Here is a 19,519-nt window from a genome sequence, read left to right as displayed (position 1 = left end):
CAAACTCATAAATAGTAATAACAAATTCATCACTAACTTGAAAGTTGAAACAAAGAAGAAATCAGAGGATGAAGCAGAACGAAGACAGAGAAAAAGGCAATCAGTTGGACATTACCTTTACTCTGTCATAAGTTATCACAAGATGCGTTGAAGCTCTTTAGGCTTTAGCTTCTGTCTGAAATGTAGCTTTGACAAACACACAAATATTATACAAATAAAAAATCAAGGCGAAATGGCTTCCTGGCCACTCAAACTTGCATAAGTTTGTCAAGCCGATATATGAACTTTTGGGTTTCCCATTTGAACACGTTTACTTGAGAAAATGGATATTAATAAACACTTTTGACCGTTGACTATGCTTATGTGGCAATATTAAAGCTGATGTGGTCGATTGTATGTTAATCACGTGTATAAAGCGCGTGAATATGATAAAATTTAATAAAAAATAAAAAAAAAGAAGATTCACCTCTATTTATTCCTCCCCATACCCTTACCCCTGCCCCTTCCTTTTCTTCAGTCATTGTCGCCACCCATGTAATCCCTCATCCCTCCATTTCTCTTCTTCCTCCTTTATACCTAATTAAGCCTATGACAAAAAATTTGATAAATCACACTCCAAAGCTCCATATTAAACCGTCATATTTGTTTATTCTTCAAATTTTCACTATCAATCACACTCCAATATATATTGAAATTATTTTCTGATTTGTTCTGGTTCGTCGAAATTCCGGTTTGATAAGGCGGATAAGAGAGAATCGGGTCCACCAGAGCAAAGTGTTGATACTGTTGTTTCAAAGAGCTTGCCTCCGATGTTGAGCTTCACACGGTCGTTGACGTGGCTTTGAATTGTTGCACGTCATGCTCTGTTGATTACACCTATATATATGTACGTCGTTCTGAAATTATCTTCTGATTTGTTGGGGAAAAATGGGTCTGATTTCGATCTTGGTCGCTGCTTTGATTTGTTGAAATTATTTGTTGATTTGTTGGAAAAAATTGGGTCTGATTTCAATCATGGTAAAAGTTGTTCACTGCTTCATGATTTTTCTCTTTGATCTTTGGAGGTGGTAATTTTAGTCTTTTAGTTTTGGTGATATTTTCCTTGTAATTTTTTGTGGTAAAATGTTTTGCAAATGGTTCATATTTTCTTGGTGAGAAGATGATAACAATGAAAGTGAAAGATATTGGGTGAGATAGAAAACAGAGAATCGCCAGAGCCATTGCCGATGATAAAATCTAAAGTTTTTCAAATTGATTCCTAGTTCGGTAAGGTTTTTTCCTGCGGGTTCTGAGGGAGTGGAAGGGATATGTGTAGAAAAAAATAATTTGATAAAAAAAAGAAGAAGAAAAAAGAAGTGGGACTCTGAACGTCCAGGTGTCAACAAAATGTGAGTGAATGGATGATGTGGCTATACAAAATATTAAATAAAATCCATGTCAGCAACAACTGAACAACACGCACCATCATAAGTGTTTATTAGTATCCATTTTCTCAAGTAAAAGTGTTCAAATGGGAAACCCAAGAGTTCATATATCGGCGTTACAAACTGATGCAAGTTTAAGTGGTCAGGAAGCCATTTCGCCAAAAATCAAGGTAGCTAAATTGGAAGGAAAAGTGATCGCTTGTCTTACCTGTTAATTTGCACTTCTATTATAGTCTCACTGGCTGTTGTCCATGTATAGCCCATCGCACAATGAAGTAGTTTAAATAACATAAACTTTAAAGTATTTACTGATGCTCAGTAATAAATACTTCAGCTAAGGAAAAAATCTTAATTACCAACATTTTAGTGGTAGTGAATTGTGGTTAAATGCTGCCAAGGATTTTTATAACTGAACTAAAATTAAAATTATGTAAATGATACATGTGAAATTCTTTTGTTAAATAGTAAGAGTAGACATCAGTAGTATAAAAGAAAACATTATGTGATAAACGTAGTAAACTTTCGGAAACGTACATGCATCATAATTATAAGATGTCGTTGCACAACATCTGGAGGCTGCTTCAATATCCAAAAAGTAATACCAATTGCCTTCACAAACATAGGCACACAGTACTAACAACTATTTACACAAAAAATGTGGAACACTTTGTTAAGACGACCAACTATTTAAACCTTTTTAAAAGATCGGTACGATCTGTCAAAATGTGCTTGTACATCGCATACCATCTGAGTGGACATCACTGCCTCGACAAACTGTACGAATAAAATATTTATTTTAAGAAAATTAGTAGATGGTAAAATATCGTATTTGAATTTCTAACCTTGAGTGTGGCTTTGGTAGAGCACTTTATTCCCTTTTTCGTTTCTTAGTTTCTTTCGCATCACTCACAAGTATTGGCTCTTCTTTCATAATTGCAGAATTCTAACATTCGCAGTTGAAATCAGATACGTCTCAAAAAGTTCGAACAAGTTATCACATCGTCTAATATCGTCACCATAGAGTATTACACAAATTTATTCCTCCTACAATATTATTAAGAACAATAATGCAGTAATTATTAAAAGAGTACAAGTGAGAAGATGTTATGTTATAATTATAGTTATAACTTGACTTACGTTTTCATCCTGGACAATTATTATCTGAAAACAAACTCGTTGATCTCTGCTGTCTCGCGGTTGAAATTTATCTACAGTCTGGAATTTGCAAGTCCATTCTGTAGTTAGTGGTGTAATTTCACTGATACTAAGTCTTTGTTCCATTTTATCAATATAACCTGCATATTGATACTCGTAAAATTGCAAGAACAAACCATCCCACATTATAAATATGAGGCAACAAATAAAGAAAACAAAAAGAAGTAAATATAAAATCATGAGAGAAATTCAATATTAATTACAAACCAGTTGGATAAAGACTGTTACTCCATGAAGCACATTGCAAGCATGAGTACAAAGAAAGCTTCCACTCTGATGGGGGATTCATTTCAGCAGGGAAACTATTTCTACTTGTACTTGTAAAGATTTTGAAAGTTATTTCCGCTCTGCTCCAGTTCTGTATCGCTTACTCCTATAACATTTGAATATCATCTGCATTGTTTACTAATTTGTGATTATCAATGAAGTTGGCATACTATTTACTCTATGTTCAACCAAATCAAGAAACTGACTTGGGAAAGTAATATCCTCGAGTAAAATAATTTCTAAAATATTACTTTACATGCACATAGTTGCTCCTTTGCCCCATACTAATAGAGGTATGCGTGAGAGCGCATAGAAGAATACAACCTAATTAATAGTTATACAAAAATCACAAATACTTCCAATTAGTCTATACCTAATTAATGTTCATCTATCAGGTCAGGATTCCCTTGGCAACAGTTGCTTGATTATGACTGATATTTCTTCTGTTGAGACCAAAGATTCAAAGGAGAACAGGCTTGTGCAGAATAAAATAAAAACTACTTAAATACCACAAACCTAGACTTCTTGAAGAATCCAAGAAAATTAAGGAAAACCTTGAATATGAAAGACTTGGCCTGTCCAATGAGAAAACTAAAATCCTTATCTTACCGTTTTCGGAGGGAAAAAATATTGAACACAATGATAATTAAACGCAAACAAATAGAGTTTTTGAGAAACCTTAGATAAGTTAAAGGACAATATAAATCAAAAACTTTTAAAAATAGATAAAGCAGAAAGGAAAGACACACAATGAAAAAAGGGAATATCCCCAAAATAAGAGTTCATACCGATGAATAAATAAAGGAGCTGTTGACTAATAAAATAAAAAAGATTCAGAAGAAGCAACCACAGTTGGAGAATGAAGCAGCGCTAGGTGTTTAGAAAATGGAAAAGATGAAGATTTTGTTAGTAGAAAAATAATGATTGGAGAAGAAGCACAGTAGGGAAAGATTAGTTGAATTTCAGGCTTAGCAATGGGAAAAAGCTAAAGAAATTAGGTTTAAACTCCAATTTAACAGCTCAAAATTAGGTACAACATATAGATTTGCCAAGTGATAAATTAGGTAAAGCATATAAAAAGAAGAATACAGAGCAACACCCATAAATCACATCAATTTTAAACCCATTTCCGAATAAATAACCGGTACAACAAAATATAAAATAAAGACAAAGAACTACAAACTAACCAACTCAGCCGTGGAAACAAAGAGGAAGTACACAGGGAGAGCAGAGCAGATTAATCTCTTTAAGATACAAAGAAATCTGAAAAAAAGCAGAGAAAAAAGAAACCTCAATATTAAGCGGTGGCCATAGAGGTAAATGTCCAGGTGTAATGCTGTTAATATCAGCGGAAGATCTAAAATAGGCTTTAAAAATGCCCTAGAAATTTCCATTATTTACAAATTTCTCTGATGACAATGAACGTAAAAATATTAAAAAACAGGGGCAAAAATATAAAAGCTTAAGCTGACATGTCGATGAAGACGTGCATGTGTTAGCTGATGCACTCGCACTTCTAATATAGTAGAAAGAGAAAAATTAGATTTTAAATTCACGGGTCCAACAGTGTATTTTTAGGTCATTTTATACTATATATATTCAATTCGACTATCGTAGAAAAAGATGAAACGGAATACACCAACTTTGTGGACTATTACTACTTTGCAACATTTTCATTTTAAATTTGAGATGTTATTCCAATTTTCAAGATGTACATCTTAGTTGAGAGATGGCAATTTCTTTAACTTCGTGCTTTTAGCTAATCTATGTCCAAGTCAATCTTGGGGAAGATAATGAGCCCTAATCAATTGTATAGTGGAGAACATAATAGAATTAAAGCAAAACGCAATTAGTAAGACTTTGTCTCGACTCCCATTTCCCTTCATAGGATGTTGTGACGGTACCTAGTCTTTACGACTAGGTAAGCCTAACTTCTTGAATTAATTGATAGAAATTAACCAACAGAACAATTAAGCAGAAACAACATATTTCTAAATAAAACCAACATTTCCAATATGAAATAATATCCCAAAATCGGTAATACAAGCCATAAGCTCTACTAAGTTTATTAGAAAAATTCCTAAATACAATTATTTCGAAATAGAAACAAACAATATAGGCACAATATCAGAAGGTGACTCCGTGACCTGCGAACGTGGCGATAGGTTTACCTTGAGTCTCCACAGCAAAACCCGAACAACAAGCTATTGATCAACCAACCCTGAAATACCTGAATCTGCACAAAATGTGCAGAAAACGTAGCTAGAGTACACTACAGCAGTACTGTCACGACCCAAAATCTACTAGTCGTTATGGCGCCTAACCCAACCCGCTAGGTAAGCCAACTAATAACTATCCAATTCCAATAAAGTCAATCAAACAATTAAATAGAGAAGTTAACTGAATTTTATATATTTCCCAAGGACTGGTTGTAAAAATCATGAGCTTCTAAGAATAGAGTTTATAAAGCTGATATGGAGTAAATACATCTTCTGTTTGAAAATTACATAAACAGAGTTTTATAAGTTCTATGGCTACCATGAACAAGAGGCATCTACAATAGAAACGCAGGTGCATCTTCAATCCGGCAACCATCGAGCACATCAACAATAACAGCCAATATCTGCACGCAATGTGCAGAAGTGTAGTATCAATACAACCGACCCCATGTACTGAGTAAGTAACAAACCTAACCTTAGGTTGAAAGCAGTGACGAGCTGGAACATAGGTCGGGTCCAATACCAATAACCAATAGCGATTCATAACAACGTAGAGCATATAAGAAAGTAACTCAGGGATATAAATGCGCAGCTTTTTCATAGTTTTTCGAAAATACTTCCGCTTTTCAAGAATATTAGTGAAAGCTCAAATCCTATGCCAAAATCGTCGTAAAATATGAGATAGTTTGAAAACTGTAATTTATCTAAAAATCCTTTTCATAGTAAATAAGATTTTTCATTTTCTTTCCGGATAGCAAGTGTGAAATACCTCTCTATGCCCACATATCAATATGTATGAAGAATCATGAATGACGTGATATAGTACAACATGAGAAAAAATGCATCTCTATGCCTGTATGTCATGTGTGCATGCCAATGCCACGTATCTCAGAGTTGAATCATGTACTCATACTCTCAGAGTTCTCAATCTCACTGACTCACACTTTTCACTCTTCATGCTCAACCACTTGGTACTGTATATCGCCCATACGACCTACGAAAATCCATTTCGGAACATATACAATACTGACTATAAGTCACCCAGTACCGAGAAAAAAGGGCAATCCAACCCTGTGGAGAAATCCATCTCCAAGTATCAAGTACTTCAAACAAATCCATGTTCAGGGAAATCCATCCCTCAATAATATCATTCGCGCTCACTAGGGGTGTGTACAGACTCCGGAGGGGCTCCTTCAGTCCAAACGCTATCATAATCATCAATATAACTATTGCGTCATGCAACCCGATCCCATAACTGTCACTCATAATCAGGCTCTCGGCCTCACTCTGTCATCAATCTCTCCAGTCTCACCCACGAGCTCACAATGTCATGAAAACTGACCTGGAATAATGATATGATGTATCAATAAGTAACAACTGAGACTGAGACATGATATGAATGCATGAATGTGACTAAGTACAAAACATCAATGAAATCGATGAGATGACAACAAGAAATGACCACTATGGGTCCCAACAACATCAGCATAAAGCCTAAACAGGATATCTCGCATGATGTACAACTCAATTACTTAATCACATGGTGAAAACACAGATATCAACAAAATAAACAACGAAGTCACAAATTCACAAGGTGCACGCCCACACACCCGTCACCTAACATGTGTGTCACCTCAACACCAATCACATAGCACGTGATTCGGGGTTTTATACCCTCAACACTAAGTTTAGAAGAGTTACTTACCTCAAACGAGCCAATACTAATGCCGAGCAAGCCAAGCGATGCTCCAAAGATTCCATTCCACGTGTTCCGACCTCTGAACGGCTCGAAACTAACCAACAACAATTCAAATACATCAAACAATGCTAAAAGAACCAATCCCGCTCATAAAAGATCAAGTCTTGAATCAAAACTAGAAATCGGCCCAAAAGCCCAGCCCGATCCCGCACCTCAGAACCCGACAAAACTCACAAAAATCGACTACCCATTCAATTACAGTCCAACCATACAAGTTTCATTCAAATCCGACTCCAAATCGATGTTCAAAACTCAAAAATTTCTATTATGAAACTTTTGGCCAAAACCCCCAATTTCTCCTTAAAATTCATCAACCAATTTCCAAAAATGAAGATAGATTCATGAAACATAATCAAAACTGAGTAGAGAACACTTAACCCAATCCTTGTGATGAAACTTGCTCCAAAAATCGCCTCAATCCGAGTCCCACATCTCGGTCAAATTTTCGCATATGCGACCATCGCTTTTGCGATAGTTCCTCGCTTCTGCGAAACAACCTCACTTAGCAAAACCTCACACTTGCGATCCTTAAGCCGCTCCTTCGATCGCGCTTTTACGCACTCTAACCGCATCTGCGGTTGCGTAGGTACATCCAAGTACCCGCACCTGTGATCCTCAAGCCCATCTCCCTCTCTCGCTTCTGCGATGGCACTGCCGCTTTTGCGGCTCCACACCTGCGCTCAACACTCCGTAGGTGCGGTGATACTAGAACTAGAAAATCTTTAGCAATGTAACATAGAATGAAAATGATCTGAACCTCGTCCGAAACTCACCCGAGCCACTCGGGACTCCGTCCAAATATACCAACAAATCCCATAACATAACACAGACTTACTTGAGACCTCAAAACACACATAACAATATCGAAACAATGAATCACACCTCAATTTGAAATCATTGAACTTTGAAACTTCAACTTCCACAATCGATGCCGAAACCTATCAAATCACGTCTGATTGACCTCAAATTTTGTATACAAAAACATTTAACATTAAGGACCTGCTCCAACTTCCGGAATTAGAATCCGACCCCGATATCAAAAAGTCCACTCCCGGTTAAACTTTTTAAAATTTCAACTTTTGCCATTTTAAGACAAATTCTACTATGGACTCCAAACCAAAATCCGGGCATGCTCCTAAGTTCAAAATCACCCAATAGAGCTAACGGAACGATCAGAAATCTGATCCGAGGTCAAAAACTAAAAAGTCAAAACTTGGTCAAACCTTTCAAATTTAAAGCCCCTAGCTGAGAATCATTCTTCCAATTCAATTTCGAATAACCTGAAAACCAAAATCAACAACTGAGCTAAGTGCAAATGCTCAAAACGACTGGTCGGGTCGTTATATCCTCCCCCACTTAAACATACTTCGTCCTCGAACGTGTCCAGAGTTGTTCCAAAAGCCATCAAATCGCCGTGTAACCTTACCATGCACATACCCGGGTGTGATCCTACGTCATCCTATCCCATATAGGTCTGACAACACAACATAACTAAAATTTCTTAATCCAACCTAGCCCATAAGCCTTAGAATCCAATTTCCACATCCGAAATTTTCTATAAGATTAGAATCTCGCATCTACATACTATATAAGTCTGAACAAGCTGTATCCATCCATAGCCATAACGCAAGATAAAATCACGCGATACACCATATAACTCAAACACTCATAGCGATAATTTCTAATCACAGTAGTTGCTCAAAGCAACCCAATGCCGGTAATAAACCTCTTATCAAACAAAGCCTCGTTCTAACACCTTCATAAATTGCCAACAATAATAGAAACACACAGAAACTCATAACCATTTGTCAGATCAACATGTTGTGGAACTCCCTCTCCTTCGATAGGAACTATAGCAAATTTCTAGGGCGATCAACAACAATATCCTTCCAACCATGCTGTAATCAATTCCGATAGTATCCATTCTAGGCCCAATGACCTCATCCCATCCAATGCGACCATCCTAGTGACATGACATATCGATACAATCTAAAGCTACAATCTGTGCAATCCGTGCACCAATAAGCAATATTCCAAATGTACTCAAACATGGAATATGACATCAAACAAGAGAACCGTTCCGCAAGCTCAACGAGTATCACCTCAATGCACTGCTAAGAACCCCTCACACGCTGCAGATTTAAAATGTACAAATCTAATCCAAAGGATCATACCTCTATATAACTCCGCTACAATGCGTGACCCTATCCAAATGCTGGTCCATATTATATACCTCAAGCCACCCTGCTCAAAATAAATAACCATTCAAAATTCGTCATCAAGTACCCAAAGTGCATTACCATAACCACGGAGAGCAAATACCACAATCCCACCATCCGAAAAGAACATATCCAACATCCAATCAATCAAGCAGTACTCAAATACTCATCTTGCTCAAATTTCCGCTATAAAGCCCAAATAGAACCGCACCATGTGTGGATATAACCAGCGAATCACAACTCCTCGTAACATAGAAGGGTAACTCACAAATCATTTCAGAACACGAATAAGCTCAACAAAAACTAAATGGCACATCCTTCATAATAGCAGTTTAGAGCCAACCAATCCGATTCGGTGCAGAACACACATTCATATCGGGCCTACCAATGAATCCCAAATCAACTCCAGTCACCCAAAATAGATAAATAACTCTCCAAAAGTCCACAATGACTAAATCACAACATGTACTACTCTATGACTAACCTTGGATATATTTTTAGAGTCCACAACCACTAAACAATCGACTCCATAGAACCCATGAATCACCATATCTGATATTGACTCCACAACCGTCTAACACTTCTCTAATACATGATCATCACACGAGGAATACTTCTATAATTCTTCCGTGCTACATCAGAAAATCTGACTATCAGTAGTCGATCAATTAGACGAGTACCACAATACCAATAAGTATCCATAAATTAAAACACAGTGTGCCTCATAAAATGTTTACTCTCAAGCAATACCAAATTGTAATATCATTCGTCTAGTCACCTGAGATCGCCTATGATGCCTAAGAATTCACTACTCGCCGCCCTGAAATCCCCTCTCTACTCTCAAACGCTCTCAAACTAACCCTAATAAAACCTTACTAACCCTCGTCCATGGCTGTCTACGATGATCTCTCACCATCCCCCAGGCCTCCAATGGTCTCCCTCACATTAGTCTTGCCATCTCCAGGGTCCTCAAGGGACCAGGGCTAGTTGGCTTGCATCTATGGTTCCTTTCTCGCTCGTTTTAGGTTGTTCTAGTGTGATTCCGAGTAAGATCGTTCTATATTGACTACGATCTATGGGTTTCTTAGCATGTTTCTTCACCTCTGTGTTGTTCTCTTCGAAACCCTAATTTCTTTTCTAAAACTCTTAGATTTGTACAGATCTAAGATGATTTGGGTTTGTTTCATGTGAGTTTTACAACAACCTTGAGGTTCTTTACAAGAATCGTATGATTTTCATCTTTTTCTAAACTAGGGTTTTCGGAATTTCTTTTACAAAATATTTGATGACTTTTTGTGTTTAATCTTCTATTTCTCATATCTTTTGACTGATTTTGTAAGTTTGCTAAAACCTTAACTCGCTTGTACTGAAAGCCCTAATTTTTTGGGGTTTTTCGTTTGGTTTCTGAGTACTGGTTCACCCGATTGTGTTTTTGCTTTGGGTTCTTGTGATTTCTCGTGATTTTGTGGTTCTAATATGCTTCTACTGAATTTCTTAGTTGAACCCTTTCACTGATTCTATATGCTTGACTATTCATGTCAAGACTTGTATCTTTCTTATTGAATCAGTGTCGTTTAACTTTTTGTTTTGTTAAAGTTATGTGTCGATTCCTGACTATTCATGTCTTGCCTTATTTTATATGCTAAACTTGCTTACTCTTTCATGACTTTCTCTTTGATTATCCTGAATTCCTTATTTTTTGGTTTGATTTGAACACTTTCCCTTAAACTTCCGATTCTTACCTCTCTACTCGATTTGATTGAATTACTTGCCTTAATTAATTTTCCCTTGCCTTGTTTGTATTGTGCTAATTCCTACTGATTGTTTCCTTAATTGAAACTTATGTTTATTTACCCCTAATTACCTACTCTATACCCAAACCTTGATTCTTTTCCTTAAATACCTAGCATGTTTTTACCGTTGATTTGATTATCCTTTGATTAAGGGGAGGACTTGCTGATTGATTCCCCAAACTTCCCCGATTTGCTACTTAATTGATCTCTTACCTTATTTGTTAAGCTTTTGATTACTATATAAACCCCCTCTTATTTTAAGTTCGGGACAACAGACATAGTTCAAAAAATCACTACTCCTTACATTCTAAAGTTCTCTTTCTCTTCTTCTACTTGTGATACTCACTGATCTAGCCAGCTGAAAGCCAAGGCTAGATATTGGAACTTTATTTGCTTTACATTCTGCATCCTTTTCTTCAACTAGTATGTCTCTATTTAAGTTTTGAAATCCAAACCTTATGTGTTTCATTCCTGCACTAGTTCATCAATTATGAATTCAACTTGTATTCCTGTTTACTTCTTTGCTCAACATGTCTAAACTCTATCTTGTTCAATGCATGCTTTATATTCTGCACTCTTTCCTTCATACTTCTTCACCTAGCATGTCCCAATTGTATGTTTAATCATGTTCAAGATATGCCAACTATTATCTATGTCTTAAATACTTACTATCCATGATTAGCCTGTTGAGTCTTTAAGATCCTAAGTATTGCATGCAGTTTGTTGACTATATGTTTCTTCTATACCCTATCCATGTAACCCCAATGTGACTCTTATGTGCCCCAATCCCTTTATCCCCATGTGAGATCTGTTTGTTAAGTGTTCTTTTCCGAATCTGGATGTCTCTTATAACCAATTGATTGTCTGCTGTTTTGGTACTCTTCTCAAACTACCTTTTTCCACCAAATTATTTCCTATTTCTGAAAAACTTTTTCTACTTCTAAAGTCATCTCTTTACTATTTTCAAAAATAAAACTATGTCAAGCACTCTTACTTTACTCTTAGAATACTAGGTTTTGCCCATCTGACATGTGTAGTACCTTGAGATCCTTGAGATCTCTCTGAACTCTGGCATGTCAGAGCCGGCCTCTCCACACTGCACCTAAACTAGTTATTGCTTGAGAAAAGGACTAGGTATGAGCACTGCCCGGGATCCTTGAGGTCCTTAGGGAACTCTGACACATCTAGACATGATATTGGCTATATAACTTTGGCATTTGAGGCTATTGGAAGCTTGGAAATCATTTGGGCCTACTGCAGGCTCCCTATAGATTAATTTTGTAATTTTCTATTTTCAATTCATTGGTCTGTAATAATTATTGTAAACAACATTGGGGTGATTAGTGAAAAGGGTGAGTAGTTTGGGTCTACTGCAGGATCTCTATAGACTAACTACTATTTATTTATGTATTTTTATTCATTGGTCTGTAATAATTATTGTAAACAACATTGGGGTGATTAGTGAAAAGGGTGAGTAGTCATATATATGTTGGGTAGCTTGGGTAGATACCATGCCTATATAAATTGGGTAGATATCATGCCTATAGGGTTGTGTTAATATATTTGTTATGTTTGCTTTACTTCCCTAATATTAGAGACCATGACTATAGGATCTAAATGGCTTTAATAGAGATCATGCCTATAGGGTTAAAATTAGCTTTATAATTAGGTACCATGTCAAGTGTATTGGTCTCAAGTCTTCCTATTGCCTAAGAAGCTCATTCTGTTGGTTGAAAGTATCTGTAGAAAGTTCTTATAGACAGGAAATATTGAGAGTACAAGGAAGGCACTTATAGCTTGGGATAGATTGTGTTGTCCAAGGGTAGCAGGAGGTTTGACTTTGCTGGATATAGGCACATGGAACAAAGCTGCAATGTGCAAGCTACTATGGAACTTGTGCAAAAAGAAGGATAAATTATCGATGCAATGGGTTCATGTATACTATAAAAAGTACAATCTTGGCTGGGGGACTGAACCAAAGAAGGCATCTTGGGTGATTCAAAAAATCTTTAAAGCCAAGAAGTATTTTGTAGAAGCTAGTTACACAGAGGATGATGTGCTTAGAATGAAGACTTTCAGTATTAAAGATGTGTACTTGAAGAATAGAGGAGAATTCAGTAAAGTTTCATGGAGAAGGATCATCTGGAACAATGTTGGATTACCAAAATGGATATTCATGGGATATTTGGCTGCTCACAGAAGACTCCAAACAAGAGACAGATTGAAAAGGTGGGGATGTGTAGCATTATGCAAACCAGAAGCAAAGACCATGAATCACTTATTCTTTGTATGCCCATTCTCAAAGATAATATGGGCTTCTATATTACGATGGCTGAAGATTGTTAAACCAGTTATGGATTGGGAACATGAGCTGCAATGGGCTGAACAACACTGTCGTGGTAGGAGTGCAATTGCTGAAATCTATAGGATGATGCTGGTTGGTAGCATATACTATATTTGGCAGAAAGGAATGCTAGAATCTTTCAAAAAATACAGAGGACTGCTGAAAAAATTACTAGAAGTTTAGCACAAGATATACACTGTAAAGAAATATTTGAAAAATAAACTGATTGAATTGAATTCTTATCCTACTATTTAGTGAAATGTATAGATAGAGATACAGAGAGATTAGAGGAAAGGAATAAGTAGCTTAGTCTGGGACATATGTCCAGAACAAGCTATAGCAAATAAGTGTAAATATTACTTGGTAATAAAAGTTTTAGTTACCAAAATATTAGATATCATTCCTATGCAGTGTAAAGTAATTGAAATTCAGTCTTCGTTACAGTATGTATTCACATTCGTCTCCTTAGAAATCATGTCTATAAGTTCAGAAGTCAGGATTTAATAATAGAGATCATGCCTATAGGGTTAAAATCAACTCTAATAGAAATCATGCCTATGGAACTTAAAACCAGTTTAATTCATGTTTGTTCATTTTGAATTGGTTTAATTAATCTGTTCGTTTCTTTAATAAGTTTTCTAAACGCTGCCTTAAACTAATACTGCTAGAAAGCATGCCTATAGGATCTCAAGTTGTCATTTAAAAATCATTTTACTGTTTTACTGCATTCCTAAACAATATAAATACCATTCTTTTAGGACGTCGCTGTTATGCGTTTAGGCAAGCCTCTAGGGCAATTAGAATTTTGCAATTATAAAACTGCGCTTTGTTATTTCAAATTGCTCACATTCTCAGGTCTAAAATCAGTAGGCAAGTTAATATGTCTTTGACACTTAATGCTGTATAATCCCTGCTCACTTAGATATCATGTTCTAGGATTTTGTCTTAAATACTTGACTGTTGTTTGAAGACATGCACTTACTTGTTATATTTGTGGAGGTGACTGTTGTCACACCTCCTTTTTCCACAACCGAGGGGGCGCAGGGGGAGTTTTTTCCAATAAAAGGACAATCGAAACGGGATTTGTTTATTTATTTCAGAGTCGCCACTTGGGAGATTTAGGGTGTCCCAAGTCACCAATTTTAATCCCGAATCGAGGAAAATAATGACTCTATATTACAGTCTGTGTACCAGAAATCCGGATAAGGAATTCTGTTAACCCGGGAGAAGGTGTTAGGCATTCCCGAGTTCCGTGGTTCTAGCACGGTCGCTCAACTGTTATATTCGGCTTGATTATCTGATTTTATACAAGTGTGAACTTATGTGCAAAATTTAACTTTTAACCGCTTTTATCATTTACTGTTTTTATCAAGAATTGCAACGTTGTGAAAATGTATCTCGAACCGCGTTACAATCAATGTACCCGTGGTCGTCGACACACTTTGACTCCGTTGAGATTTGGATTTGGGTCACATCAATGTGCACCCGAGTTTAAGGAAATTAAATTATTAAAGGCGCGCCTAAAGCGACTAGCGTATTTATTTTGGGTAGGACCGTGGAATTTTACTAAACGGTCCATCCCGAAGCCTAAACAATTTTTAAAGCAATATTTATTGAGGGCCCCGCAATTTGTATTTTTATTTGGCGAGGCTCACCTCGTTCTTTATTTCTAATGAATTTGCAACGTCATGGACATGCATCTCGAACCACGTCACAGTCAATGTACCCGTGATTAGAGAGGCATTTCGAATCCGTCGAGATTTGGATTTGGGTCACATAAATGTGCACCCGAGTTTAAGAAGGTAAAGTTTATTAAAGCGTATCCTAAAGAGACTAACGTGTTGTCATTTTAGGAAGGTTGTGAGATTTGCTAAACAACCCGTCCGGGAAACTAAATGCTTCAATGATTTACATTTAACAAGGGCCCCGCATCTGCGTGTTTTGTTTATTTTCATCGAGGCTCATCTCGTTCTTATTTTAAAAGGATATCCTATAGCAACTACGTTTCTTGTCGTGTTCGTCTCTATCAATTGAAAACGGTAGACAGTCCTAATTAATTACATGATTGCGAGTTTACTTATAACAGGATTTAAAATGCTTTTACAGAATAATAAAATGTGACTGCGATTATGGATAACTAGCCGAAAATTATGGGCCCAAACCTAGCTCATGCGAGATGGCCAGACTTAGGCCCCCTTTTTCGATATGGGCCTAACTGATTTGTTTCGATTTGGGCTCGGCCTTCATGAGATTGAGGCCTAGGACTGATTCTTTGTTCTGTGAAATGAGTTTATCAATTTATATGGGACAATCTATCACAAAAAACACAAGTAAGATGCATTTGAATACAGTAACAACATTTATAAGAAAATAACTTCATTCAACTACCATTCATCAATTTAAGGAGAATAAGATGCCAAGAGAAGGATTAGAAATGGACCTTACTTTGTCCTTAACGTAACGGACCTCGACGAACAACGACGACCTCAACGGAAACAAAACTCGAACCAAGGTTGTCAACGACCTCGATGCTCACCTTCTCTCTTTCGACGACCTTGACGGGCTGTGGGTTATTTTGGCGATGACTGACGTGAAGTTGAGCTGAGGTTTGGTGGACTAGACGTGGAGATGGGGAGGAGAAGGGGTGGTTGCTTGGGCAGTGAGGGAGTGGGGTCGAGGTATAGTGACGACGGGTAGCGGACGATGGTCCGGTACGTCGAAGGCTAAGATGCGCAGCAACAGCTGCTCAGAAACGCAACCACAACTGCTTGGCACGCAGCAACACAGTTGCTCCTCGACGTGGCTCCGGTGGGCGTTTACTGGACTGCTTGGGCAGCCTCGCTCGAAGGGCAGCGACAACGTGAGGGAGTGGGTTATGGTCACTGGGTTCGATTCATTGCTGGTGAGCGAGGGGTCGTTTGGGCGGTGTCGATGGAGATGGGCGATGGAGGGGGCTGTTCGGACAGTGGTTTGGGGTGAGGGTTTTTGGACTGGTTGGTTTGGGTACTGCTGGGGTGCGAGGGGACGTTTGGGAGTGTGGTTTTGGGTGTAGGGTTGCTGGTGGTTTTGAGACAGTAGTTTTACGGAGGGAGCTGATGGCGGGCTTTGTTGATGGTGGTCGACGATGGTTATGGCGTTTGGACAGTGGTCGACGATGGAGGAGTTGGGTGGTCGTTCATGGAGGACCTGCAGGCAGTAGGTGGAACGATGGTGGTTTCTTTTGGTTTGCTAGGGTTTTTCTTTTCTTCTTGAGGAAGAAGACGAGGATACAATACTTCCCCCCCCCCCCTTTCAAAATTCAAAAGTCCTCCTTGCTTTGGCCCTTTGTCCGTGTATTTGATACACAATGCCCAGAAAAATGAGCCCCACGCGTGGTGGGGTTCAAGGTTTGTGTCCCCCACGCGTGGTGGGGTTCCCCATGTGTCCTGGACACGGTTTATTATGGGCTAGGTCCGAAATTAGGCCTAAAACCGGGTAGTTTGAACCCGAATATTATTCTTTTGCCCGGACCCGAGAAATAGGAAAACGTTGCTTAACTAGTCCTATGTAAGCAAAATAACTACCAAAAATAAGACTAGTATTCAAACAAAACTATATATTTTTTAAATATTTTTTCAAGATTTAAAATAGCTACAAAATATTAATAAAACTATTTTTGTAATTTTCGTTTTTTTAAATATTAAGATAAAATATGAAGTAATGTTTTTTTGTATTTTTCAAAATTAAAATGACTATAGAATATTAATAAAACTATTTTTTTTGTAATTTTCGTTCTTTAATAAAGACAAAAATATGAAGTAATATTTTTTGTATTTTTCAAAATTATAATGACTGCAAACATTAATAGAACTATATTTTTTTGTAATTTTCGAATTTATATAAAGTACCAAAATAAAGTACAATTTTTGTATTTTTCAAGTTTATGAGAGATACATAAACTAAAATTTATATATATATTTTTTGAAATTTTCTTTTTGCAACGAAATAAAGTAAAAATAGTTAAAATAGCTATACTAGACCCAATTTCACATATTCATGCTAAAAATGTGAAAATTCTCGGGGAGGGTCAAAAATCACGTGCTTACAGCTGCCCCTCTTTGACTGGAAACACGAAGAGTTTTCCGACAAAGAACGACTAGACGTGTTTTTGACCCGACCATTACTTGGACGGACTACACTAAGGAAAGGGAGGGAATGTGACCGAGCCCTGGTATCTGAGCTGCCTACATATCCTTGGTTATACAGGAATCAGGCCACGTGTAGTTCGGGAATGAGAGAGAGATGGTAGAGTGCGCCGAGGTGGAGAGCCGATCGAGGTGCCGTTCCGTTGAGGTTCCGGTCCGCGGTCCTGTCACTACAACAAAATGAAAACTGAAAAAGACTAACTAAGCCTATCAGCTACTGGTTACAAGGATTCCTATCTCTAAGTCTTCTGAAACTTGATCTTGAGTTTTGAATGGTGCTTCATACAGACTTTGGATTTGAACCTTGATACTTGCTAGTTGTAGGCGCTAGTTCCTGAGCAGATCACATCTGTTCTCCACTTCCGTATTTTTCTCCTTTTTGTTTTTCTCCTTTCTTGTTCTTCCTCTTTTTTTCTTTTATGTTGGGTCCAGCTTTTGTCGACCATCTCAGATGTTGACTCGCATTCTTGAGGCGAGCTTCTGCTATTCATAACTTGGTTGAATGCTGGGGATTTTTGTTGTAACCTTCTGCTTTCCAGTGGGTCACTGCTTGATCTTGAAAAATGTTTCTCCGTTCTACAGGCGGACTCCTGACTTCTTCTAGCTTCGACACGTAACAACCTCCGTTCTACAGGCGGGTCCCTGAAACTCAAAACAAACAAAACAAACAAAATTTCCTAACCCAGTTTGTACTGGGAAGATTTGTGAGTCGTTAGCAAAATTGTAACTCATTTACACTATTGATGCAATGATGAGAGTAAACTAAAGACTAGGCTAGGATGTGCATCTCCTCTGAGTAAAACCAAAACTCTTGCTAGCTAATGTGTCTGCTAAAATAAAAACCTCAATGACTCAAACTAGAAAGTGTGTCTTCTATGGTTGAATCGGAATGAGCTAAACTAGGAAGTGCGTCTCCTAAGGGTGAAAACTTCAGTGACTAGAACTAGGAAGTGCGTCTCCTATGAATAAAATCTCGATTAGGAAGTGCGTCTCCTACGGGTAAACTTCAAAAAACTGGACTAGGAATTGTGTCTCCTATGGTCGAACTTAAAATGAATCAAACTAGGAAGTGCATCTCCTAGGGGTGAAATCTCAATTCCGGAAGTGCGTCTCCTGAAATAAAATATAATCTAAAAAGCCAAACTCGGGAGTGCGTCCCCTAAAGCAAAAGTATAACCTGAGTGAACCAGACTAGGAAGTGTGTCTCCTAAAATAAAATAGTCTTAGGAAGTGCGTCTCCTATGGGTGAAACCTTAATGATTTTGAACTAGGAAGTGCGTCTCCTATGAATGAAAATATTTTAGGAAGTGCGTCTCCTATGGGGTAAAAGTAAACTTAGGAAGTGTGTCTCCTATGGGCAAAACTAAACTTTGAGGAAGTGCGTCTCCTGTGGGTACAATAAACTTAGGAAGTGCGTCTTCTATGGGAAAAACTGTCCTTAGGAAGTGCGTCTCCTATCGGTAAAACTTACTTAGGAAGTGCGTCTCCTATTGGTGAAATTTAACTTAGGATGTGCGTCTCCTTAGGAAGTGCGTCTCCTATTGGTGAAACTAAACTTAGGATGTGCGTCTCCTACTGGTGAAACTTATCTTAGGAAGTGTGTCTCCTATTGGTAGAACTGAACTTAGGAAGTGCGTCTCCTATGGTAAAACTTTTTAGGAAGTGCGTCTCCTGTGGGTACAATAAACTTAGGAAGTGCATCTCCTGTGGGTACAATAAACTTAGGAAGTGCGTCTCCTATGGGTACAATGAACTTAGGAAGTGCGTCTCCTATTGGGAAAAACTGTTCTTAGGAAGTGCGTCTCCTACTGGGTAAAACTTGCTTAGGATGTGCGTCTCCTTAGGAAGTGCGTCTCCTATCGGTGAAACTGAACTTAGGAAGTGCGTCTCCTATGGTAAAACTGAACTTAGGAAGTGCGTCTCCTATCGGTGAAACTTATCTTAGGAAGTGCGTCTCCTACTGGTAAAACTTGCTTAGGAAGTGCGTCTCCTATTGGTGAAACTTGCTTAGGAAGTGCGTCTCCTATTGGTGAAACTTTTTAGGAAGTGCATCTCCTTAGGAAGTGCATCTCCTATTGGTGAAATTATTTTTTTT

The 19,519-nt window shown here is 37.7% G+C and overlaps 1 protein-coding gene across 1 annotated transcript; it reads left to right on the top strand.

Moving 5' to 3' along the window:
• The first annotated feature begins 12,769 nt into the window (after nt 1–12,769).
• LOC138869484 (uncharacterized) lies at nt 12,770–13,423 on the top strand. The gene has a single exon (XM_070147105.1). It carries the CDS (start codon nt 12,770–12,772, stop codon nt 13,421–13,423), a length of 654 nt encoding a protein of 217 aa, XP_070003206.1.
• The last annotated feature ends 6,096 nt before the right edge of the window (nt 13,424–19,519 follow it).

This window comes from Nicotiana sylvestris, chromosome 1 (assembly GCF_000393655.2).
Source record: "Nicotiana sylvestris chromosome 1, ASM39365v2, whole genome shotgun sequence".
NCBI classification, from domain to species: Eukaryota; Viridiplantae; Streptophyta; class Magnoliopsida; order Solanales; family Solanaceae; genus Nicotiana; species Nicotiana sylvestris.
This window is presented reverse-complemented; position numbering and strand designations above follow the sequence as displayed.

What these genes read in the sequence shown, in the direction of transcription:
- LOC138869484 (XM_070147105.1), top strand. Translation starts at nt 12,770, where the DNA reads ATGTGCAAGCTACTATGGAACTTGTGCAAAAAGAAGGATAAATTATCG.